The sequence below is a fragment of the Canis lupus genome, chromosome 9 (assembly GCF_011100685.1).
Source record: "Canis lupus familiaris isolate Mischka breed German Shepherd chromosome 9, alternate assembly UU_Cfam_GSD_1.0, whole genome shotgun sequence".
NCBI classification, from domain to species: Eukaryota; Metazoa; Chordata; class Mammalia; order Carnivora; family Canidae; genus Canis; species Canis lupus.
In genome coordinates this window covers 31625466-31651767 of record NC_049230.1, presented here as the reverse complement: position 1 = coordinate 31651767, position 26302 = coordinate 31625466, and the positions used below count along the sequence as shown (strand labels likewise).

The 26302-nt window shown below is 41.9% G+C and overlaps 1 protein-coding gene across 1 annotated transcript; it reads right to left on the bottom strand.

Annotated features, from left to right (window-relative positions):
* Positions 1-474: 474 nt before the first annotated feature.
* On the bottom strand, positions 475-24671 carry DGKE (diacylglycerol kinase epsilon). Its single transcript, XM_038547806.1, has 12 exons — positions 24551-24671; positions 23787-24263; positions 16243-16402; positions 14337-14456; positions 13143-13286; positions 12736-12893; positions 12308-12359; positions 11058-11171; positions 9960-10031; positions 6776-6903; positions 6449-6560; positions 475-6068 (listed from the first exon to the last, which is right to left on the bottom strand). The coding sequence occupies exons 2-12, from the start codon at positions 24239-24241 to the stop codon at positions 5889-5891; spliced, it is 1695 nt and encodes a 564-aa protein (XP_038403734.1). The 5' UTR covers positions 24242-24263; positions 24551-24671; the 3' UTR covers positions 475-5888.
* Positions 24672-26302: the final 1631 nt, after the last annotated feature.

Below are 26302 nucleotides of genomic sequence, written 5' to 3'. Positions count from 1 at the left end.
CCAAATGGCCAATAATGTGTTAAATAAAACTGCATTTAAAAAAAAAAAAAGTACTTGTCCAGGGTTCTTCAGTTAATAGAGTCTTCCTTGTGAACTTCCGTGGGGGTCACAGCCAAGCGGGGTAATTCATGTTTAAACTGACCGATCAGGAAAAGGTACACTGTCCTTGGCATTGTCTGTTTAAAAAAAGCAGGTAAGTGAACAGGGAATTTTAAGTTACTTCAAAAAATTTGTAAGAATGGAACTTTTGGGTAAAGATGACAAGAATGAATGTGCGTTCAAGTACAAGTGCTTTGCCCCAGGCTACAAGAACCATTAGCGGTACGAATCTCATTCTTCTTTCTGTTTGCAAGCAGCTGACCCAGAGTCTCCCATACAGTTTGTCCTGCTGCAGACCAAGGACCATCTTCTGGGAAACTAATTCAAAGCTGCCTCTTTTATCTCACTGTTGTGTCAAAAAACGCAGGATCACGCTTTTTGGAGTGAACTTTAAATTTTATTAAAAAACAAGCAAACGTTTTCAACATATCAAATGCTTTAATTCCATTTCTCTGTCTGTAGGCATCGACCACAATACAGAGCAAATGCAACAAAGGCAAGTACAGCAGGGTAGTTAAGTGGTAGGTCTGTGGCCCTGGGGCCGGGGGTGGGGGAGAAAGTGCACAGGGCCAGTGGGCTGTGTCAGCGGGGCCATCCCAAGTGCTGACGCTCTGGGCTCCGAGAGCAAGTGCCGCCAGCTTACCTGCCAGTTGATCAGGGCCAAGGATCCAGGCTGCTCTAGACTTGTATAAAATAGAATTACAAACCAGAGTGCGCCCTATCTGTAGGGCTCGTTCAAGCCAACCATTCTACAGAGAGACTGCCAGGCCCAGAACTAGAGGAACAAGATCAAATGTTCTGATGAGCCACCGTCCTCTGACACTAGCACGGCTGCCCTTCCAGCAGGAATGTTCTCATACATGGCATGGTCTGGGCATCTGACGGATCACATCCGTCAGATGCCCTGTTAGCCTGGACAGTGTGAGGGGAACAAGGACAGCAATCTAACTTCCCAGCTCTCCTCTTCAACTCCCCACACTGGTCACCAAAAAGCACCACACTGTGGCAACTTCTATGGTCTATCCTGCTCAGTGTGTATGCACGCTTCCCTTTCATGGGGAGGCAGCCCAGGCCCCAGCAGAAACTGAGGAAGTGTCTGGTGTCAACAATGTGCTTGAAACTGCAGCTTCTAGGTGACTCACTTTCTTCACATGTTTCTGGAGATGACTAACTTCAATCATTTAAGTTTTGTGAACTTCTGTATGAGACAGTGACATTTTTGGATTCTTTCTCCAGATCCCTGGAACGTACCTTTTTGATATTCCTGTGAGCCTCACACACAGACTACAGTCAGGGCCTTGGGAGTAAGTGTGTGTGTGTGTGCGCGCGCACACACGTGCACACTGTCAGAACTAAAATTAACTGGATTCTCAGACCATTTCTTCACTAAAATTAGAAACATGAGGAACAGAGGTTAAGCCAGTGCTTTACTATTCAACAAAATGCCTTTAAAACTTTGAAATAGCCAAGTTGTCATATTCCAAGCAGCAACCAAGACCTCCAAAATATTTTTCACCAAAAACATGAGGTTTCTGAATATATACAAATCAGCAGAAAATTAACCAGGTGACAAAAGTCATCAGAGTAGTGGCTTCTAAACCCTTAAAAAAAAATACAGTGGAATCCTTTTTTTCAAGAAGAGGAAGGATTTTATCTACGGAAACTTATTTTAAGCAGCATCCAGCAGGGGGCTGTGCCGAATGAAGAGAGAAAGCAGGAGCTCCGAGGGGGTCTACTCCACTGATCCCTGAGCACTGCTTGTGCTCTAAGCTTCCATGGATCACAGTCCAAAACCGATTTCCATAGAAGGATCTGAGGCTACCAATTTTTAAGCAGTCGGATAGATTAATTTGGATAGGATATGAACAAACTGTTCATAGAATTCCTTTAGAAGAATGATTTGGGGTGGGGGGAGAAAGCAGTTAGTGGAATCTCCCTTCCTAAAATTTTTCTTAGACAATTTTAAGAACATCCAATTAATTCGATTTGTCTGCAAGGTATCGATTCAACAGAAGCCAACATGAGGTACGGTATGGGCCAGTAGGTTTAAAAATTTCAGGGCAGCCCTGGTGGCTCAGCGGTTTAGCGCCGCCTTCAGCCAGGGGCCTGATCCTGGAGACCCGCGATCGAGTACACGTCAGGGTCCCTGCATGGAGCCTGCTTCTCCCTCTGTCTGTGTCTCTGCATCTCTCTCTGTCTCTCTCATGAATAAGTAAAATCTTAAAAAAATTTTTTTTCAGTGTGCATCAGGAGCACTCAAGGTCCTTGTGAATAAAACCAGAGATGCCTATGTCCCATCTCCTGAAACACTGATTCATCAAGTCAGGGGCTGGGCTTCAGCATCAGAGTCAGTCAGCTCCCCAGGGGCTTCTGATGCTGCAGACCACCCGTAGATCACACTCTGAGAAACAGGAGATAGGCCCTAAAGGGAAAATTTGAGAAAGTAGGGACAAACTTTAAAACCAAAACCACCTCTTCCATCTTGTTGCTGGGAACATACCTTCATTCAGATTGGGACAGAGTAACACCACTGTTTTTTCTTTTTAAATTCCTAGATATTTTTAAGATAAATCTACCTATACTCTATTGTTCCAAATTAGGTAGAATTAAAAAAAATTCTGAATATAAAGTGCTGGTTCTTGCTTCAATATTATCATTTCAAGGAAAAACCACACAAAATTATCACCTATTCTGTTGACCTTTTTGGCCAAACAAGTACAAATTATGAATTCGGATCCACGTGAATCTGTAAATTAATATAACCTTTAAAGTCTTCTATTTAGTGCAAATTTAAAATTCCATAATATACAGTAAATACAATTTTACTTTATATTACAAATGCAAACCATTTTTCTTTTGACATGCTGGTAGTATTAATTTTTACAATGCCAAAAGGACTTTACAATTTCTGAGTCACAGAATATTTTACAACTCTAGGCAAACATATTTCAAAAAGCAAATACTACATGTTTTGACAACCCTACAAAAATAAAAATAAATAATTTTGACTATAAAATTTGTATAAACATTAGCTACATTAAGAGTTCACAGCTAATTGTTACAGAAAACCTAAAACTCATTTAAGATCACGTAATCTCCCTATTAGACAACCTGTATTTTAAAACACAAGTCAGTTTGATTTCTGCTAAACATAACAAAGCACTGAAAATTATCACCATCTACTGGAGGGATCCCTAGGAGCTGCCAGGTATTCAGTGTTTAAGCCACTAAGTTTAAGGAATTAGGAATGTACTAAGACGGTAAAGGAGAGAAATCTAAAAACAGACAAGGAGATATGCTTTACTTCGTGTATTTCTTCCTGAGAATGTAGAATTTGCTATTATGTTTAAGTCAAGACACTTTAAAATGAACAGGAAAATATCATGGCAAGTTATTTTTGGAAAGTACAGAATCCCTGGTAGTGTTGACATCTGCTACTCTAATATATAACTTGCAAACATGAGCCTTGTAAACTGCCCTTATTTAAAACCAGACATGTGCCTATCCATTTATTTGAAATGCTGGGTAAATGTACCTAAAAAGTAAATGGGCTTTGCTAAAATGGTACTTTATGATAATGATATTCAGAAATAACTTTCCTAAATGAAAATGAAGTCTGAATGACTGAATAAAGCAACAGAAAAACTTCATGAACGGTCAGTAGGGGGGAAAAAACCTTACTGGATTATGAAAATTGAAAAAATTTGTTTAAATACACAAGGGTGTTATACATAAACCTGTTTTAAGTCCAATGTAACATCAGGGTTAGAGTATAGTTTTAACGGTTAAAAAATAGTTATTTTGATTATTTTAATTCTGATATCCCAAACTAACTACTTGGATTCTATAATTAGCATTATAGAATTATATTATAGATAAATTACAGCCTAAAGCAAAGTGAATTTAACAGTGTATTTATAAAATGTGGTTTCTGTAACAATGTTGACCATGAGTTAAGGAATAAAATTCACTATACTCAAAACATGATCAGTCCATAAAAGAAAATCTATAAAACTCTCCCACCAACCTCAACAAAGGCGTATGAAAAAGGTGAAAACAGATTTACTCACAAAATCTTTCAATACTAGAATTTAACATCTCCTGTTTAGATCTGGAAGAGAGGTTAACTTAACCCGAATAAAAGCATTTTATATATATATAATGCACTGACTACTGTATCATTACTTTTTTCCTTCAAAACATGGCCCCAGCCTGAGGATCAATGAAATTTAAGTTTATGGCAATTCACGGATGACAGATCCAAAATGGATCCCTAAAGAAGATTAATGTTGTTTTGGGAGATACAGTCTAGTCTTTCAGAGATGAATGTCATGAAAGACCACCAAGCCCACAAAATGGGCCATTTGTTAGAAAAACACCAGGCTGGTTCACACCAGAAGAGCGCCCTCTAACGGTGAACCATGAGACTAGCCCTTCCATAAGTTTTTGGCAAATGAGGGTCAAATAAAAACAATGAAACAAAACTTTCAGTTATGCAAAAGTTGTTTGCCAGTGCTTTCATTCCCCTCTTTTTAAAAAATATTGAGTAATATATTTGGAAAATGAGATTATCTGGGTAATATATATGTCAGGAGAATTAAATTATGGGTTTTAATTACTTAGTCAATAGGCTACATTTCTAATTGTGACTATGTGATAAATTTAACATATTAAATAAAGCCATGTATTGTAAACACTAACCACAAGTATACCACAACGAAGAAAATAAATAAATAAAAAAATATCTCTCTCATTTTAAAATAAATAAATACAAACATTTTAGCACAGGAATCTGTCCACTTCCCCAAGGGAAATTTCTGTTAAGTACTTTGGATATCAAAAACTACTGTACTTCAAAATACTACAAGACCACTGGACTTTTAGAAGTTAGTAATCATGACTGAACTTTTTTTTGAACAATTACTATGACAAATTTTCTGCAGTACTTTTTTTGAACTGTTGATACTGTCTTTTACTCAGGAGAAACTGGTCAACAGTCCAACGCAGAAACCCTACATTTCAATCCAAAGTGCTCTGAATGTTCATCTTTACCATCTCACCTATGTGACTGTCGGCTGGCTACACGTGGTCATAAATGAGATGCTGAATTTCAGTTCAACGTGTTCATTAGTAAGATTAACTGAACAACATTTGGGGGTCTGAAAATGCTCTCAAGATAAAAATTATAACAAAAAATTTAAGTATTGTCTTTAACACTTGTCCTTTTAGGTTTCCTGGAAATAGATCCTTATGGATCCACTCAGTGCTGGGAGGCAGGAAGTGGTCAGGGGCAAGCTGCAGGAGGAGGCCCTGCATTAACCATGCTGGTTTGACACTAAGCATATCCTTTCAAAAAAGTGGGTTAATTACTTAAAAATGTTATGGCGTCACACATTAAGAAGATGGCAATGATTTTTCCACCTACATCTTGCTGGATGGGTAACATGTCCATCAAATGTGTGCTCAAGAATAAGGAATGAGGGTGCATGCCTCAGAGCAAGGCCCATTCTCCAACATAAAGCCACAAGAAACACTTCACCTTCAAGTAATTAACATTCTGTGACTTTTTAAAGTTAGTGCATTATGAATGGGGTGTTCTGCTGAAAAAGGAACAGGCATCTGTAAACAACTGGAAATTTGGCTGTCTGGGAAATGCTATTTACATAAATGTATCCCCATTATGCTACTGGTGAAATTAAGACTAAACAGTTGGTAGAGAATTTCTAACTTCCGGATGACTATGTATCTACTTGTTGGTGAGGATTTTACTCTTTCATTTCCTCATCCGCCTACTCAGTTTCCTTTATGTCCTCTTGATCTGAAGTACTGGAGATGTCATCATCTGTCTGTTCTCCCGAGAAATACAACATCAGTGCGTGTGTCTTGTGAGTTATGGTGACGGTGCAGGGCCCCTGGGCCCATGGCTCCCCATCTACCTGCATGGGCATCATCGAGCACTTCAAAATCAACTGGTATGGGGGAGATAATTAGACAAAAGTCAGTCCCCAAAAGTTCAGAAGGGGGTCCTCCTTAATACTACCATCCACAGCCCCTTAACCTTTCTCAAGGAGTTCTTAGTCTTTCGTTCTTACAAAATTAATCTGAATTTATCTTTGGTCATCAATGGTTTAAGGGATTCTTTTCCACTGAAAGCTTTGGTTCTTCTACACTTCCTGTCTCTTCCCCCTCACACCCAATCCTTCAGCAGAGGCTGAACAACAGTGCAGGCTGTAGAGCACCCTTCAAGGGAAGCTATAGTGTGCAGATCTTCTAACGCAGCAGTGGCTTAGAAATGGACTCAGACCATGAGCCTACGTACAGATGAAACACAGAGCAACATTCCACCTACCCGCACCGTATGCGCTTGTCCTATTCGGAAAGGGTTTGCCAGTTTCACTTGAATCTGAGCACAGTGGAAAGACCCGTACACTCCAACGACCTCCAGCAAACCGTCGTCATGCCTACGGGTGGAAAAAGGAAACACCGATTAGGTGATGCCATGAAATACAACCAGCCATGTTAGGACAACAACGTTTTCACCAAGGTGGACAACTGACTTATTAAATATTCGTATTAATGAGGTATGGAAAAACGAAAAATTTTGAACACAAAATATTAACAGTTTATAGAGAACGAGGGAACATGACATATCAAAAGTGACCACAAGTGTACCCACCTGGCTAGAGGGTAAGTCTCGTCTCCCATCCCTTCCCACAGTCTGCAGCCACCGCCCCAGTATCCGATGTTCAGAACTATAATACCTTCCAGGTTAGGCAGTTCTACTCGCTCGCCATCCAGTTCTAGCTTTAAAGAAATCCGAGGAGTTAGTTACTATGGGGCATGCTATTTCCAGACATATCCACTCAGGATTCACATCCATTTCCATACATGTAGGGTGTGAGAGACGCACGTGTAACAGATTCCTTCCTCCCCGCCCCCCAACCCCCCAGCCCCCCACCAAGGAATCTGCCTTCCTATTCAGTGGTTATTATAATACATTAATGGTAACATTCTTTTTTTTTTTTTTTTTTTTTTAGGATTTTATCTATTTATTCATGAGAGACACAGAGAGAGAGAGAGGCAGAGGGAGAAGCAGATTCCATGCAGGGAGCCCAATGTGGGACTCGATCCTGGCACTCCAGGATCATGCCCTGAGCTGAAGGCAGGCACTTAACCCCTGAGCCACCTAGGCATCCCTCATTATTATTTTTTTTTTTACCAAGGTTAAAATGGCACAGTTTTTATTAAATCTCAGTATCTTTTTTCCGGCCTCTTCTGATTTGCTGTGGCACCTGAACTACTCCCTTCTTTTGCTTCTGGAAGCCAGACTCTCCTTGGGGTGGTCCTTCTCAAACAACACTGACAGTCCCACCTCCTGCCTCAGGTTGGCTATGTCCAAGGCTCCACACTCTTCTCAGGCTGCAGACTATGGAGGAGAAGCTCAGCCACTGCCACGTCGTTAACTGCCATCTCGGGGCTGCTAGCTCTAGCTCACTGGGCCGGGAAAAGCACTGGGCCAAAACTGTGTATCCTACTGCCCATAAAACACTTCAACCAATTGCAGCCCTTGAAACTGCTATGCATGGCACTGAGCTAACATGAAGCATCTTCTTTATGGCCCCAACCACCTACTTCCCAGGAGAGAAGGCTTCAGGCCCCAGCTACCTAAGCCACAAAGCTAGGGCCATCTTTGCCTTCTTCGCTTTCACCCTCCACTTCTAAGTAGCTACCATTTCCCTCACTCCCAGTGACAACCTGGGAGTGAGGGAGGGCACTTCCTCAAGCTCCTCCCCCACGTGCTCCAGCCAGCTGTCTCTCCTCTTCCTCATCGCTCTCACAGCACTAACAAAATGCAAACATGCCATCCCCGATGACAGCCTGTCAGTGCCTGATTCGTGCTCAGCACAAAATCCAACTTCTCTGACAGGCCACCATGGCCCCTCTGTCATCTGGCCTCAGCTCTTGCCCCTCTCCCTGCCACAAGCTATGCTCCAGCTACAACTCACTCAAAGACACCATGTTCTTTCTTCCCTCTGGGTCTCTACACGTGTTCTTCTTAGCCTAGAACAATCTTCTTTTTTTGGAGGGGGAATGGCAGTAAAGGTTGACTGAGCAAGAGTGAAGGTTATTGAATGATAGAGCACAAAGCTCCCAAAACCCATCTGAGAGGGTTGCCCAGCCTAGAACAATTTTCACCTCCTTTTTCACTTAGCTATCTCTTACTTAATTTTCAGATTCCACCTTGTCACTTCTTCAAGAAAGACTTGGTATGGTCCCTTTCCCTAGACAGTTTCTCCAGCCTCTGGGTTATGCGCTGCTCTTATTCTTTTAAGATCAAATACTTTCCTTATCATGTCATCCCTCATTCTGTATTGCAGCGTGGTTTAAGTATCTTCCTTCAATCTACACCATAACCTTAGTGAGAATAAGGGATTTATTTATTTATTTACTAATCTCTGACTTGTCAAATTTCCTAATTTTTTAAAAAAGATTTTTATTTATTTATTAATGAGACACACACAGAGAGAGACAGGCAGAGGGAGAAGCAGGCTCCATGTTGGGAGCCCAACGCGGGACTTGATCCGGGGTCTCCAGGATCATGCTCTGGGCCAAAGGCAGGCGCTGAACCATTGAGCCACCCAGGCTGCCCAGAATGAGGGATTTATCACTGTATCTCCAGTACCTAAGACAGTGCTTGGCATTTTATAGGTGGCTTCACAAGTAAATTTTTTTTTGTAATATTTTACTTATTTATCTGACAGAGAGAGAGCACAAGTAGGCAGAATGACAGGCAGAAGGAAAGGGAGAAGCAGGCTCCCTGCTGAGATGTGGCGCTCAATCCCAGGACCCCAGGATTATGACTTGAGCCTAAAGCAGATGCTTAACTGACAGAGCCAGCCAGGCACCCCCACAAATAATTTTTGTATAAATAAAATATTAGACACATAAAAATAAAGTATTATCATGTTTGCTTCACTTTACCAATGCTATCAGAGGCCAGGATAAAGGAAACATGATAAAGTAGATGATAAAACTTTTTTTTTTAATGGCAAATCTTGCTATCTATCCTGAGCCGTGGCTGCAAAATCTGTGAGCTCAGCATCAGCCTGACCGCCACGCCCTTCCTCGGTGTACATATCATCAGGCTCCTCATATTCCCTTATTTTTCTTTTTTCCAAGCTGTTTGCCTGGCTTTCCCTTTTACTTATTTTACTAGTTCTAGGCTTTTCTGGCTTAATGTCTTTGTTGGTATGGTTAGCCATTACAGATTCTTTCTGGAAGCAAGCAAGGAATATACATATAAGACTTTGCCATATCATGATGTCAGGGATACTGCAGCAATAAGCACTCATTAACATTCTACTTTTACTGCTTGTATATCATCTTTACTTTAGTATAGAAGAAAGATAACATGGCAACCTAATATAAATTCAACTTTGCGTTTAAACTTCCTCTGAGAGTCACTGACGAGGTCAGGCACTGTGTGAGGTTGCTTCACGTCTGTCATCCAGTATGAAGGGAAGCTGTTCAGTATCAGTTAAATGGGCTGGAGGTGGATAAACTCGGGTTCAGATCCTGATTATGGGTGTATATGGATGGACACTGCGTGAATTTGGGCAAATTACTTAATTTCACACAGTTTTCTCCTCTGCATAATGAGAATATAAAAGTACCTGCCCTATAGGGTTGTGGTGACAATTTAGTGGGATAATGCATATAAAGCATTTAATAAATTACATGGCACATAGTAAATATTCCATGTATGTTAGTGAAATATGTTAACAGAAAATTCAGCACTTCTATTAAAAGAAAAAAAAAAGTTTACAACCCACAGATCACCTAAAACTTTAAAAACTTACCTCAATTTTTTTATTCAAATCTTTACATTCTTGCACTAAACAGTCTTTGGTTCCATAGAATAAGTAAACAGCCTATGAGAAATGGACAGAAAAAGGGATATCAAAACAACCTACCAGGCTCTGAAAGCAAGACAAAGACCAAAGTTTCCTGACATGACCATTGAGCCATGTTTCCTTAGAATGGACCAGATTCTCATGGGAATAATGGGCACCATTACTTTTGAGCTGAATTAGTCCATTTTTCAGGGAATTTGAGAGGGAGCGGTTCGCCTAAGTGATGTTTTCTCTCAGTTTATCCAAAAAGCTACTTTTTACAAAGAAATACTATATTAAAATCAGAAAATTCTACCTTTTCCTAAGGTAGAATTACTCACTGAAACAGGAATACACATCATTCTAGTGAACATTTTATAATCACTTTTGGATATAGGAAGGTTGATGGAGGCTCTGAGATGTTAATCACTAATCATACAAACAGCAACACTGCCTTAGTAACTATATGAATAGGAAAGAACTCTGTAAATTTGAAATGTCTGTGAAACAAAACCAGGAGAAAAACTGTTTTGCATTTAATTTTCACATCTTGTTGCTTAATTATCAAGTCATTTAAAAAACTCCAAAATCAAACCTCCACCGAAGGAATTAATGGTACTAGAAATTAGAGTGATGATCATAGTTAAAAGCCATAGTAAACAAATTGCTGCTTCTCTTACTTCATCTGCATTTTGGGAGTTTTTTGAGGCTACAGGAATCTGTTTTTTCCACTGAGGCCTTCACCCAAACTTTCTCCTGCCTAAAATTTTTTCCCTTAGTTTACATTTACGTAAATAAGATAAGCAACATGCGTCTTTCCATTTCCAACTTCCATTAGTTGTCACCTAAGCAAAATGTGAATTTTAGAAAGCTTGTCACAGTTATAAATTACTCTGATAAAATACATTTAAGGATCTAATTTGACAGTCTTACACAAAACAGAGCAAGTAAATGTTTCCATAAGTTCTATCTGAATCTACTTGAAAGAGTGCGAGATAGAATCGAACTATTGATTTTTACTGTACCTTCAGTGATAAGCAGGAAATGTTATTTTATCCAACACACCTTATTAAGAATTCTGCTAGAAAACAGAGATGGTGCCTTCTCACGATGAGCATGAAAATTGAGAGCCATGAGAGCATCAGGTCCAACAGAAAAATAGTTGTTCATTGTGAATTCCTGTGCAAAAGGGTAAGAGTAAGCAACAGATTATGCTTCAGTCTAAGTCTATGACATATGTAAAAAATGTGAATCTTAGTCTTTGAGTTCTTTGTGAAAATTTAATACCTTCTGCAGTTACTTTTCACTTAGAGCTGATGCTACCCAGTGAAGTTTCCAGAAATAAAGCTTCAGTTCAAAGGCCAATAACAACCTATATGAATTTCATTTTGGTCTTCTGGTTCACATGCTACACCTCAGATCTTTTCGTCTAGCACAGCTCTACTTTGCATCCAGGCTTTCCACGCCTGTGTTCCCATCACATGTGCTTTTCACTTTCATTGCAACTCTCAGGGTCCCTGCTTTATCTACTTCCCACCCTGCACAAACCCCTCAGTCTCCATCTCAGCTCTGTCTCTTGCTCCTGAGCCTGGAGCTTGCACTTCCAACTTCCATCCAATGTGCCACAGCCTCGAGGGTGGTGTGCCCCAAATCTAACTCATCTTCCTCTTCTTCAAACCTGAAACTCTTTCTCTTTTTCTTAGCTTGGTTAATGTCATTTCCATACATCCAGCTGAAACAACCAGAAACATGGTATAATGTGTTATCTTCTCTTTCCCTAATATCCAACAGCTGCCACATTGCCCCTCAATTCTACCTCTAGAATATCTTTTAACTGTCTTCCTGCTGAGAGTCCCAGTGTTTTGCCCTTGTGCAAGTTTCCAGGCTATTTTCCATCCCCAGAATATCTGCTGGAAAATACAGAGCTACTGAGCTACTGTCTCTGTAGTTGTTGCTACCCAGAATCTGCAACCTGTAGGATCTACTTCCTCTGCCTGGAAAGCCTTGTGTGCCTTTCTCTGTTGTTCTAGATTGTGTTTGCCTTGTAAGGACCCTCCACACATCACTTCCCCTGTAGTCTTTCCTGCCTGATCTGCTGAGGAGGTAAGAAGTGCACCCGCCCTGTGTTTTCCCCCATGGCCCTCTTTGCAGTTCAACTTGAGGGCTGAACATGTGGGTTTCTCTTCTGCTCTGGGAGCAGTCCCTTGAGGTAATAAGCACCACGTCTCTGCATCCCGGCACTGGGCCATACGTGTACAAGGGGCACTTCCCCATGTCTGCTGAAACCATCTGCTACTGAGGCCCGAAAAACATACCTTGGGTTTTCTTAAGTTGTAGTACCCTTTATTTGTTACTTGAACTTTCCATCTAAAAAACAAAAGTTACAAAAAAAAAAAAAAAGGTAATTATTACTAAATTAACCACCAGTTAACTATAATTATTACCAGTCAATTCTGGATGCCTATAGATGATGTTCTTCTATGAAAACAGGATTTGAAAAAATAAGCACGCCTAAATGACGATGCAAATTCTGAGGGATATCCTCAGCCTCCGTGACTCCAGTCCTTCCAATAATAACACAGTAGATAGTAAGAGAATAGAAGCCCAGTGCCTGTGGATGAGGACAACTAACACCATCTTGTACATTTAAATGACATCCGATAACCACACGAGTCTTCATCTTTAAACCAAACGATATTCCTGAAGCTCCAGAAATCCACTGTTCAGGGGAAATACTGCTCACCTGTCTAGTTTAATTCCATCTGCTTCCATCACGTTTCTTAAGACCTGTGCGACTGGGATCTCCCCTGCGTACCCTGTGCCCCAGCCCAGGGTGTTGGACAGATCGTTGCCTGTTCCCAAGGGCAGGACCGCCACCTGTGGAATGTACTTTTCTTGTCCCTAGAAAACCAGAGATACAGGTGAGAGGCTTCTCTTCAGACCATCTGTGGGGTAACAGTATTTGGTAAAACTCATAGACTGAACCATATGTTGCTTTTCTGAAGGTAAGAAGATCTGCTTAGTCATTATATTCAAAACCGGTAAAGTCTTCTAACACTCCTCAGTGTAGAAAGAAAGGCAGCCTGAATACCACAACCCTTATTTCGGAGCTGCTGCTGTGGGAGGCGTACAGGTCTCAAAGACAGATACCTTCATCTTCATCTCATCCACTGCGTCCAGGACCCAGCCCACTGTGCCGTCCCCGCCGCAAACAAGCACTCGGGCTGAGTGATAGGGGAGAAGAGTACAGAGCTGCAGGGCTTTGATTGGGGGAGTTTTAGTCACATCGAAAACCTAGAAATGAAAGAAAAGGAAAGATTACTTTTATCCAACATTGTCCTCCATCTGTGAGGACAAGCTCCTTTCAGAGGAGTACACAAACAGGGGGAGCAGCAGGCACAGTGAGAGGGAGAAGCAGGCTCCCCACTGAACGGGGAGCCTGATGCAGCACTCGATCCCAGGACTCTGAGATCATGACCTGAGCTGAAGGTAGACGCTTCACCAACTGAGCTACCAGGCGCCCTGATTCTTATTTTTTAAATTGAGGTATAAGTTACATATAACAAAACTCTCATTTAAAATGAACCCACTGAAAGTGGACAATGAAGTGATTTTTGGTAAGTTTATGGAGTTGTGCAAGCACCACTATAATCCAGTTCAGGACATTTTCACTGCTCTAAGAAGATCCCTTGGTGTCTGGATGCAAGCACTGGATGTAGGATCCCACACTGCCTGGCTTCAGGCAGCCACGCACCTCCTCTGTCTCTGTGCTCCTGGCTTTTCTGGACAGGTTATATAAATGGAGCCAAACTATATGGGTCCTTGCACTTGGCTCACTTTGCGCGTTTTTGAGATTCACCCATGGTAGCATGTATGCATCAGTACTTTGTCCCTTCTTATCACTGACTGATATTCCCTTGTGTAGGTGCAAATTTGGTTTTACCAACTTGCCAGCTGATGGACAGCTGGGTTGTTTCCACTTTCTGGCTATTATGAATATTGCTACTATGAACATCTGCATTAAAAGTCTTTGTGGGATGTCCCCTATGCTTTCACTTCCCTTGGGCAGTCTGCTAGAAATGGGATTGCTATGTGGTATGGTGAATTTCTGTTTAACTTTTCAAGAAATTGCTGCGCTGTTTTCTTAAGTGGATGCACCATTTTATATCCCCACCATGAGAATATCCCTTTCTCCATATATTCAAATGGTCTGGTACTCTTATAATTCTTTCCTATAACAGAGTGACAACTGGTTTAAAGCATTAACCACCACTACAATTTAGGGAAAATGAAAAGCTAAACATGACAAGATTAATATAGACAGAAGCTTTTCTCTTTCGTTACCTGGACTGGGTTTAGGAGGATCCTAAATTCTCCCAGCAGCCCTTCTCCCATGTTAGTTCCACTACGAGAGTTGGCCAGGATTATTAATGGGGTCCACTGCTTTCCAAGCTTAGAGGCTAGCTAAAAAAAATTAATGTAAGTGAAAAGGGTTTAATATCTCAAAGATACTGAGCAATAAAATTTTCATTTCTTGGTAATGGGTGCTGTAAATTTGCTGGGAGAAAACCAACTATCCCAGCACAATGAATACAATGTATAAATCAAAGAATTCTAGGAATGGAAAGTGAACTCAGAGAGAATAATTCAACTTGCACTTATGTCTTAATTCTCTTCTCCATTATTCTAGATAAGTCACCTGGGCGATGCCTAAATAATAAGGAACTAACAAGGTAGCCCATTCCACTATTAACTCAAATTATTAGGAAGTTTGACTTAAACGGAGTTAAAAATCTTTCAATAATGTCTCTTTATTCTAATTTTGCTTCCTAGAGCAACCAGAAATAGTTTTATTTGTTCTTCCACAAAACTTCTGCTCAAACACCTGAAGCATTGTATCTTTTATGAGCCTTGTCTTCTAGGTGATCCATTTTAAGTTCTTTCAACTGTTCACAGAATAGACAGATTTTCTCTGCTCTCTTACTTTGTCCTTTTCTGGATGTATTCTAATGTATTTTAGTTTGCAAGGGTTTTTTTTTAAATGGGGTACTCAAAATCAGTTTTAAGAATTCAGATTTGCACAAAGGCCAAAGTCAAATGAAATTCATGTTCTTTTAACCAATCCATTTCTTCCCTCTCCCTTCTCCTTGTGGATGTAAACCTGAATGGAGATGCTCCCTGGCCTTACTTACCATTTCTCATCCTGCAGGGTCTCAGATTGAATTCAGACATATTAAGGGACTGTATATTTAAAAAAACATGTATAACATTAAACATAATGCCTTAATTAAAAAAAAAATATTTTAGAGAGCAAGTGAGCATGTGTGAGCTGGGGGAAGCCCAGGGCAGAGCGAGAGGGACAAGCATACTCCATGCTGAGGGAGGAGCCCAGGCTCAGGACCCTGAGATCATGACCAGAGCCAAAACCAGGACTTGGATGTTCAACCCACTGAGCCACCCAGGTGTCCCACTGTTTTAAAATTTTAAAATGTCTTTTTCTTCAGCAGGAATACTGACAAAGATGACATTTAAGATATAAAATCCTAACTTGGAAAAGACATAAAATATAATTTCAAAATAAAATAGTTCAATTATTTTGGCATATTCAAGTAGGAAATAAATGCAGTTTTTTAAAGTTATCCCTTAAGAACTACATAAAGACTGAGAGATACATTTATATCCGTTTCCATACACATATATCCTGCAAAGTGTTAACACCTTTAATGTTCAAATTATTTGTAAGGAGCACCTAATGTGCAATGTAAATCTATCTTTAGGCACCCTACATAAAGTTCCAAATAAAAAATTCGGTTAGAATAACGTGTGAGGAAAATCCATGTTTTCTTTTCACAGATAGTAATAAAGAATTTCAAAGCTGGATGTTTATCAGAGTTATCTGAGGACCCTAAAGAAATACATATTCCTGGGACCTGCCTTCCACCCACTAAACCAAACCTGGTGATGGCGGTGGGGCGGGGGGGGGGGGGGGGGGCTTGGGAATTTATTCTCAAAAAGCTCCCCGTGTGATTCAGATGCAGGCACCGATTGAGAAACCAGTAAGAGAACATTTCCAATTTCCCTTTCAACATGAAAGCGCTCCAGAGCCAAACCCTGTGGCACATCTCTGACCACTAGGCGGGGTTCTACAGCTCACCATAGTGATTCTTCCCTCAATGCCCCATACTTGTTGCACACGGACTTCAATGACTTGTGAAAATCAATTACATTAGGAAAAATGAACTCTAATTACCACTGCATAATCCGTTTTTTTGTCTTTACGCATCTGATTGATAGAAGTCAAATAACTTGGGGGAATGATGAGGTTTCTGAATTCTCCAAAATCACATTTTTCATTCTTCAAGCTATTTTTCATGCACTCATCATGTACTGTTTTCTGACACCAAATGCACCTGTGGGAAGAAAGAAACAAAGACAATAATTAATTTTAAACCATAATTTCACTGATGTGTAAACAGATTGTTCCTGTAAAAAAAATTAGTAGTAATCTCATCATTATTAGAACATAAAATCTACTAAATAAAAGATTTGTAACTGCCTGCATAGTGAAAAGGAGTGATCAAGTTTGAATATACTTGGCAGTGTAATCTAACAGTGGTTTTTAAAGTGTGGTCCAGGGGATCCCTGGGTGGCGCAGAGGTTTAGCGCCAGCCTTTGGCCCAGGGCGCGATCCTGGAGACCCGGGATCGAATCCCACGTCGGGCTCCCGGTGCATGGAGCCTGCTTCTCCCTCTGCTTGTGTCTCTGCCTCTCTCTCTCTCTGTGACTATCATAAATAAATAAAAATTAAAAAAAAAAAAAGTTAAAGTGTGGTCCAGGGCCCCCAAAGATCCTTCCAAGACGACTCTGAGGTTAAAATCACTTTAATAATAAGGGGCACCTGGGTGGCTCAGTCAGTTAAGTGTCTGACTCTTGATGTCAGCTCAGGTCTTGACCTTGGGGTCATGAGTTCTGGCTCCATGTTGGTCTCCGTGCCTGGTGTGGAGCCAACTTAAAAAAAAAAATCACTTTAATAGTAATACCAAGATGCTATTCCATTTTCCTTCTCTCAGGAGTGTGCAGACCCAATGCAGAAGCAGATAGGAGTATGTAGGTGGCCTCTAAGCCAAAGAAATGTACCAAAAAAGTAAAACAGTGTCACTCTTCTCAAGTTTCATTTCTTTTTCATAAAAATATTGTTATGTTACTTTAAAAAGGAATGTTTAAACAATTTCTCAGTTTTAATGTGAAACATGGAAATGCCTGTAGACATAATCCACATAAACAAAAAAACTGGGTCTACGACAATGGTTCTGAATCCGAATTATTTGTGTGTTTTTTTTTTTTTAAAGATTTTATTTATTTATTCATAGAGACAGAGAGAGAGAGAAAGGGGCAGAGGCACAGGCAGAGGGAGAAGCAGGCTCCATGCAGGGAGCCCGACATGGGACTCGATCCAGGGTCTCCAGGATCACACCCCAGGCTGCAGGCAGCGCTAAACTGCTGCGCCACCGGGGCTGCCCAATTATTTGTGTTTTGGTTGAAATATGTTTGTGAGGCCTAAAAGTCCTTGCTGCTTAATGAAATGCTCCACTGGCCTGGGTCCAGTTTGAAAACCTCCTACGTTAGGACATCCTTGAACAGTCTAGTAAGTAGAGTAAGACAGTCAATTTCTTGTTGGCAGTTAATACAAAACTAGTCTATATATTGCATTTGAAATACAGGCAGAAGACATTTATATTCAGATTTACCTCTGGATGGCCATGTGTGTGAAATAAACAGAATAGTGCTGGAAAAGGTCCCGGGTTTCCATTATTAATCTGCTAAGAATTTAATCCACTCACAAATAAGGCAGAGCTGACTGTATAGACAAAAGCAGGCTGACAGAAAATAATGGTTATAATTAAATGAATAATTAAAAAAAAAGAGGATAAAAGGTTTTTGCCCAAGGTCAACTTGGACTTTTTTTGGACTTCTATTTTAAGGTTGTTTTTTTCCGGTGGATGTTCAGATTTGCCAAGTGATTACTGCTATTTACTCAGGAGTCCTATTTGCTGCTGAAAGAAGTGTTATCTGCATTATCTGTTAGTAAACTATAAAATAACCTGCATATGTTTTGTTTATACTTGATTTTAAATACACAATACACAATACATGTGTACTGCAAAGTATACCAACTCCATCTACTGTGCTATTAACTTTAAAAAGAGGATATTGTTATTGCAAATAACCTGAAAGAGTACCCCTGAATTATTTCACATAGGTTTCCTCCAGTAAGAAAAGTGGGACTCAGGGGTAAGAAGAACATTCACTTTTTTTTACTCTATAGTCTCCTGTACAAGACATTTAGATAATTTATTTTTCTAAGTATAAACAACATGATGAACTACCATAAACAGAAATGAGATTATTTCTCTGGAATCCTAGAAGTCAATTTCCTGCTCAAAGGGCATGTATTTTCCTAAGATTTTTTTCTTTAATAATTCTTCCATAATTTTTTTGAGTATAGTTGACACATAATATGTACACTCATTTTAAATATACAATATAGTCACTGATATGTCTGTCTAGTGTCCTTGTTTTCAGTGCATGGAGATGTTCATCATATCTAACACTTGCTAATCCTGCACATTAGTGTTTTAAATGTTTTCTTTGATAATTGGATAGAAGACTTTTGTTTTAATTTGGGGGGTCTTTGATCACTAGTGAAGCTGTATATTTTTCTGCCTGCTTCTGTGAATTGACTCATGACCCATATTCATCTTTTACTAACTTTTAATAATTGCATGTACTTTTTACTTTGCAGGATATCAACCCCTTCTGTCACATTTATTGCAAATTTGTTTCAGGTTTTTTTTTTTTTTTTTTTTTCAGTTTTCTTTTAAATGTACTTTTGAGGGTCGCCTGGGTGGCTCAGCGGTTAAGCGTCTGCCTTCAGCCCAGGACGTGATCCTGGAGTACCGGGATCGAGTTTTGTATTGGGCTTCCTACATGGAGCCTGCTCTTCCCTTTGCTGTGCCTCTGCCTCTCTCTCTCTCTCTCTCTGTGTCTCATGAATAAATAAATAAAATCTTAAAAAAAAAATTTATCTCTTGGGCAGCCTGGGTGGCTCAGCAGTTTAGGATCGAGTCCCATGTCGGGCTCCCTGCATGGAGATGCTTCTCCCTCTGCCTCAGTCTCTGCCTCTCTCTCGGTCTCTCATGAATAAATAAATGAAATCTTTTTAAAAAATTATTTCTTGATAGATCTCTTTCCCTCTGTGGTTTATTTAAATGTTTTTATGCCCTGAAGTCCTTCACCATTTCCAAAAAGACACTTGCCTATCGTTATTCCGCTAAACCCCCATCCCACCCATTCAGTTTTCATACTTACATCTTTTTAAAAAAAGATTTTATTTGAGAGAGAGAGAGAGAAAGAGAGACAGAGAAAGCGTACACACAAGCAGGGGGAGGGGCAGAGGGAGAAGCAGACTCCCCACTGAGCAGGGAGCCTGATGGGGGGGCTCAATGTGGGGGCTTGTTCCCAGGACCTGGAGATCATGACCTGAGCCAAAGGCAGGTGCTTAACTGACTGAGCCACCCAGGTGCCCCCATATCTATCTATGTCTTTAATTACCGTGCTGCTTCTAGGGCTAGAGGTTCCACTGAGAAACTCATGGAAGTGTCTAGGTTTCTTAGAACCTTATTCATCTGTGAACTAAGAGCCCCTGCTTTAATATATCTAGTGTTTATTTTGGTATATAGTATGATACGAAAATCTCATTTTTTTTGTTTTTGTTTTTTTTTTAAAGATATCATCTATTTATTCATGAGAGACAGAGAGAGAGAGAGAGGCAGACACAGGCAGAGGGAGAAGCAGACTCCATGCAGGGAGCCCGATGTGGGACTTGATCCCGGGACTCTGGGATCACGCCCTGAGCCAAATGCAGACGTTCAACTGCTGAGCCACTCAGGCGTCCCAAAAATCTCGCTTCTTCCCCCCCCACCCCCCAAAGAGTACCTGTCCCAGCACAATTCATAATCTTTTCTATCCCAGCTGATTTGGGACATCTTTATCATTTACTACATTCTCATAAATTTCACAACAGATTCTTTTAACTAAAATGATGGTTATTATCAGCCTTGGCTCTGTAAAGCTAGAGCCAAATGCTTGCAAGCTATGAAACATTAGACTTTTCCTTACAACTACCATAGTCAAAATTGGGACTGGTTTCTTTATTTTGTTATTAGGGTTTAACCTAGATTTCAAACCTGATGGGAGAATAAGACACTACTAATGTCTTGATGTTTTAGTTTCAACAATCATGTCATTGACTAACTGCTTATCTTTTTACTTTGAAAAATTTTAAACCTACATAGAAGTCGAAAGGATAGCAAAATGACCTTAAGCCAACCTTTCACTCTGATCCTTAATCTTTTTTCCCACAATTGCTTTACCTCTTTTGATGTGAACTCATATACTGCTGAATCATTTAAAAGTATTAGAGACTTTATGAGATTTTTACCTTCCAATACTTCAGCAACACCGTTTCGTTTATGTACTGTCTAGGGCTGGTTTTGTATTATGATGGACAGTGAGTTAAGTAATGGTCTGCAAAGCCTAAAATACTTAGTTTTGGCTCTTTATACAAAGTTCGTCTGCCTCTGCTCTAGAAGGTGATCTGGTACCTTTTCACTGTTTCAGATAATGAATGAAATGAATAAATACATACCAAGAGAACACAGAAACATAAAGTTTAAGATCAAAGCCAAGACTGAAGTAGTCGATGTAATTACCTGCTAAAAGTCAGAAGCTTTGTTTCATTAATCAGCATGTTTGTGCGCCAGAGCCCACACGTGCGGGGGAGGAAGGGGGCATGCAGTGACAGGATGTAATGAAAAGGTCTTATAAATAAAAAGGTACCTTAAGTTTTCCTAATAAGAGATGGCATACTATGGGGAACAAAGGTTTATTTAAAAAAATGTAATGAATAATTATAATTCCCTATTTTAGTCAGAAGAGAAGTGGGAAGGAAAAAAGGAAGACCAGGAAGGCGTGTGAGACACCAGGTGCAGACACACATTATAGTGGTTGGGGTGGATGTGAGAATATACTCACAAGAGAAAAAGCCTACAGGGAAAGTAGAATCTGGCACAGTGCCTGGCACAAAATGGGTATTTGCTATGTGAAAATTAAATAATGACCTAATGAGTGTAAATTAAAGGGCCTTTGTCACTCATTCTGCAGAGCTTAACTGCAGTGTGATAAAATCACTTATTACCTGAGTCTATGCAGTTCTCTTAAGTCTTGTACTTACTTAGATTGTGATATAGACATGGAAGGGGCGCTTGCCACGGCTGGATAAAATCCAGAGACGGACAGTCTGGCTTGTGTTTAAAGGTTCTAAATAGATATTTATTTTGTTTATTTTTCTGAAATATCTCATTCCTACAGAAGGTCATAGCAGACAGTAATCCTGCATAAGATTATTGGCTAAAATTAATCAGCACACTGCGGGACATTCAGGACACTGTGCGCTTTTCCCCATGGGAATAATAAACACTTCCTAAATTATACAGAGATCGTTTCTACCATTAGTGAGGGGTTCTAGCATGCTGGGAACAGATGGCTCAGTAACTGGTAAGAAGAACCTCGTGAGGAAAAGATCTATCCTCACATTCATTGCGCACAAAGGGGAGGATACAACACTAAGGACAGAGGCTGATGTTATGAAACGTACATAAATACAGCAGTGTCTCCTCAACTTTAGAATTATCTGCAGGTCCTGCTAGAGCAAAGATTGCTGGTCTCCAGGCCAAGTTCCTGATTCAGTGGGTCTGGGGTAGACGTAGGGTTGCCAGGAAACTAGAAGATGTTTGGTTAAATTTCAATTTCAGATAAATAGTTTTTATCAGGTATAACGGGTATAAGTCTGTCTCAAATACTGCAAATGTTTTGTTTGCTTAATCTGGCAACACTAGAATTTGCATTTCTACCAAGTTTCCAAATGATGCTAATGCTGCTGGTCTGGGGAACCTACTCTGAAAACTACTGAAATATAGGATAGAATGTCATCACCGAGAAGAAAAGATGTGGGCTTGGGGATGAATAGAAGATCAGGTAAGGGTTCTTGGAGGAAAGGGCATGAGATGAGTCCCTAAGGATAACTAGAAGCTACCCAGGGGAGGACAGCCTTGAGAAAGGGAAGGGCAGAATGAAAGAGTCTGATATTTTAAGGAAGCCACAACCAGCTCGGCGTTTTGTCATGCAGGTGGGGTCCAGAGAGCACATGAGACTCTGGGTACCGTGGTAAGCACCTGAAGTTCACACTGAAGGTTCATCAGGGTAAGTGACCAGAGCAACTGAAAGGGTTTAAGTAGAGCAGGGACTGGATCTGATAATGCGTTTCTAAGATTATTCAGGTGGAGGATCAGAGCACTAGGCTTATTCGTTAAGGAGTATCTAAAGCACAGTTAAGATATTTATAGAAGCCATTTTTATCTAATTCTGCACAGACACAAAGAAGGGAAGGAAATAAGATGCAAGTCATGTCTTCTTTCCAACTAATTCCAGCTTTTGAAGCTAAAGGTGACTTACAGAGAGAATTACAAAGTTTACTTAAAGACGCTGGGTTATAACCTAGCTCTCGCTGATGCCAAAAGGACTTCTAAATTTGAAAGATAACAAATAAAATCAATGGTTATAAAACTCTGTAGTTGTTTAAAACATATTTTTGAAAAATTTTCTTAAGTCTAAATCTGAAGTATAAAAATAGGTGTTGACCTAACAGTGCTCATGCTAAGTTAAAAGAAAAAAAAAAAAAAGATTTTGAAGTAAAATACAAAATAAAGACAAAAACAAAAAAGTAACTTGCCATCCAGTGTCAGGTTTCTATTTTAGTTTCTAAATAGGTTTAGAGAGCCCTTTCCACTTGTCAGAAGTAAAACTCATAACAATGAAGATGTCCAGACGTAAGGCTGAGCCAAGGCTAGGCATGTCGGTATGCCTAACCCTATCCTGGGGGTTACAAATCCCAGAGAGCAGGTCTATTTTACCACCGCGTATAATTCTCTTAACTGTAAAATGAGTTAGATCAAATGATCTGCAGAAGCAGCCTCCCTCATTACCAATCTCTAACAAGAGCAAAGGGCATCTTCCCCTATTTTCAGATAGTATTTAAGAACATTAATGTGTTGTCGTGTGTGTATTTAGAAGCTGCTAAAATATTTCTGGCTTAACCAAAGGCTTTGGTCTGAGATGCTACATGTCCTGCCAGGCCATGTGACAAAAGGAGAGCCCCTCTAAGTGTTACCTTTCGCTACAGTGGGGACGTCTATATTCGAAAAAGATGCTTCCAGGGCTGCCATGGAAGGACACTGGTTTTCACTGCCCATTTATAATACCACCCGGAGGACGATCAGTTTCACGAGTCCAGAGAAAAGCGAATTGTGTCCATACTTCGTTGTTCCTTACTTAAAATGGAGATAATCAATAGGAATAAACGCTAAAATACTAGGCACAGTGGCTATGAAGTATGCAGCACTTGGAGATCTCTGGATCCGAATTAAGGCCCAAGTGTCATTACCTAAAAGGGCACGCGGGCTGAGGAGTAGGGCATGGAGGTATCGTCCAGGCCGATGCCCACTGCAAAGCTGCCCTGTTTGTCGGATACCAGGGACGTTTATGAACTTGTTTCCTTCCAGTGGGCAGTGGAGGCCACTGGCAGAGGTCAAGGTAGGCCTCTGCGCCCGCTCCAGGGGATCCTGCCGCGTGGCTTACCACGCATTCCGGGACCGCGAGGACCCACAAAGGCCTCACCTGTAATCGCAGAGCTTGGGCTGGCTGCCGCACTGCTGCTTGCAGACCACACAGCAGCTGCACAGGGGCACGTTGCCTCGGATCCAGTGGTGGGGCATGGCGTCCGGGGCCCTGGCGTCACTCTTGAGCATGATCTCCTTGCACGGGAAGCGCTTGTCGGCCTTCTTGAGGCAGCCCTCGTCCACGCGCAGCCCGCAGCAGTCGCAGAAAGCGCCCAGCAGAATGTGCTGCGCGCACACGCAGCAGTAGGTGGGCTGGCTGAACAGGTCCGTGTCGCGCCAGCCGTGCTTGCTCTTGCGGAAGATGTCCCTGCGGTGCAGCTGGCGACGCGAGCGCTGGAGGCTGCACCAGAAGGTGATGAACACCGGCAGCAGCACCGAGCACAGCGTCCACAGGACCAGGTGCCCGTCGGCAAACAGGCCCTCGTGCGGCGCCGGCCGCCTCTCCGCTTCCATCGCGTCCAACGCCGCTTTCGAACTGGGAGAGGAACAGGCGGGGTACACCCGGGCTGGCTCGCGGGGCCGCGCGCCGCCTTCCGGGGGAGCCTGCGGGGCGGGGTGGGGGCGGGGGCGCTGCCTCCCGGGACGCGCGCGCGCCCGGTGCTCCCAGCCGCCCGCCCCCGGAGCCCCCCGCCAGCCGCGCCTGCCGCAGGAGGCGGCGGCTGCTCGGCAGGGACGCGGCCGCGACCGTTAGCCCGGGGCCCGCACGCCGCAGCCCGCAGCCCGCAGCCCGCAGCCCGCAGCCCCCCGCCCCTCCGGCCCTACCTCGCGTGGGTGGGAACGCGGCTCCGCGACCCGGGCCTGGGGCCGCCCTCGCTCCGCAGCCTGCCCGGGCGCCAACGCCAGCGGAGGGCCCCGCGAGGCCGCACGCACGCCGAGCCGGACGGCGCGGGCGGGGCGGGGCGGGGCGGGGCGGGGCGGGGCGGGGCGGGGCGCGGCGCGGCGGAGGTGCGAGGGGCGGCGCGGAGGCCGACGGGCCTGGAGGGGGCGGGGCCGAGCGGAAGGGCCTGGGCGTGGCCTGGGCGTGGCCTGGGCGTGGCCTGGGCGTGGCCTGGGCGTGGCCTGGGCGGTGGGCGGAGTCACAGTCAGGTGCGGCGGTAGAGGGCTGCGAGGTAGAGCCGTGCACCGCTGTAGCCCTAGGAATTGACAGTAAGCGTACTGCCTGGCGGAGGTGGGAGCTGGCCCGGTTTTGCATGATGGAAGGGAGAAAACTGGCAGCTTTGATTGTGTTACATCCTAAAAAAAAAAAAAAAAAGCATGGAACAATCCTAGTCAGGAATTAATAAATGTCGCCTGCGTTCTTGCCAGTTGTTTATTACACACGCGCTGTGGGCCGGGTACCGAGCTCTCCCAGAGTGCCGGGCCTATTGTAACAAGCCTGACGAGAAGCATTTATTTAGACCTATCAGCAATGGCTTACTTGCACTGCAGCCTCCATTCTCTGCACTTGCTAGGCACCAGGCTGAGTTTATCATCCCCATTTCCCAGATGAGGAAAACCAAGGCACAGAGCGGCAGAGAAACATGCTTGAAGCCTCGAAGCCGATATTGGGACTGAGGTCCCTTTGTTTTAAGTTAGTGGTCCAAGTGAGCTTCAAATCCAAACGAAACCATTAGAGTGTCTCTTATTTTGTTATTTCTCTAAGAACCTTGCCCCTGGGGATCTTGTTAAAATGCAGATTCTAATTCCCTTTTTAGGGAAGAGGCCTGAGAGTCTGCATTTCTGACCCATGGTTCAGTGATGCTGATGTTGACGGTTTCCAGGTCACGCCCTGAGTAGTTATCTAAAGTGTTTGACCATCTGGATTATGAAGCTTGGGGGCTGGCTGTGGGGGAAGCGGGAAGAGCGTAAGGCTGCACGGTGAGACCTGGAGCAGATCGATCCTGGCCGTACACATCTGTGGATCCTAATTGAGGCAGAGCTCTTAATGTAGTTTTGATTTGAAAGCATAACAAAGAATACACTTTTAAAAATTGAGGGTTTTAAAAAAAAATTTCCATTGTGGAACATTTGGAAAATGTAGAAAAGAAAAAAAAAGGAAGAAGAATCATTCATCTCTCACCCCAATGACAACCTGTACTTGCAGATCTTGGCAAGTAAACTGTGGTTTACTTTTTCTATACGTAATTTTGATTGTATGGTGGATATGCTCTCTGGCTTTTTTTTCACTTCCAAAATAACTTCTACACATTTTTTTGAATTTATATTTAGTGATTTCTTAATATTCCATTCTATGAAGACAGTTCACAGTTGTGACCTTACCTCTGTTTTTGGCTCTTTGTCTTAAATATTGTGCTATGATATATATAATTCCTCTGGTTAGGTTTCTTTGCTCAGATTCTCACATTTGGCTAAAGGATATGAAAAGTTTAAGGGTTATGGAAATTTTTTAAAAACAATCATAATCTCTCTTTCCTAAGTGAAAATCATCTGGGAAATTTATCTGTATAGGGACAGATTAATAGAGGTTAGCAGGTCTAAGGAAGACACTTTTTTAAAAAAAGATTTTATTTATTT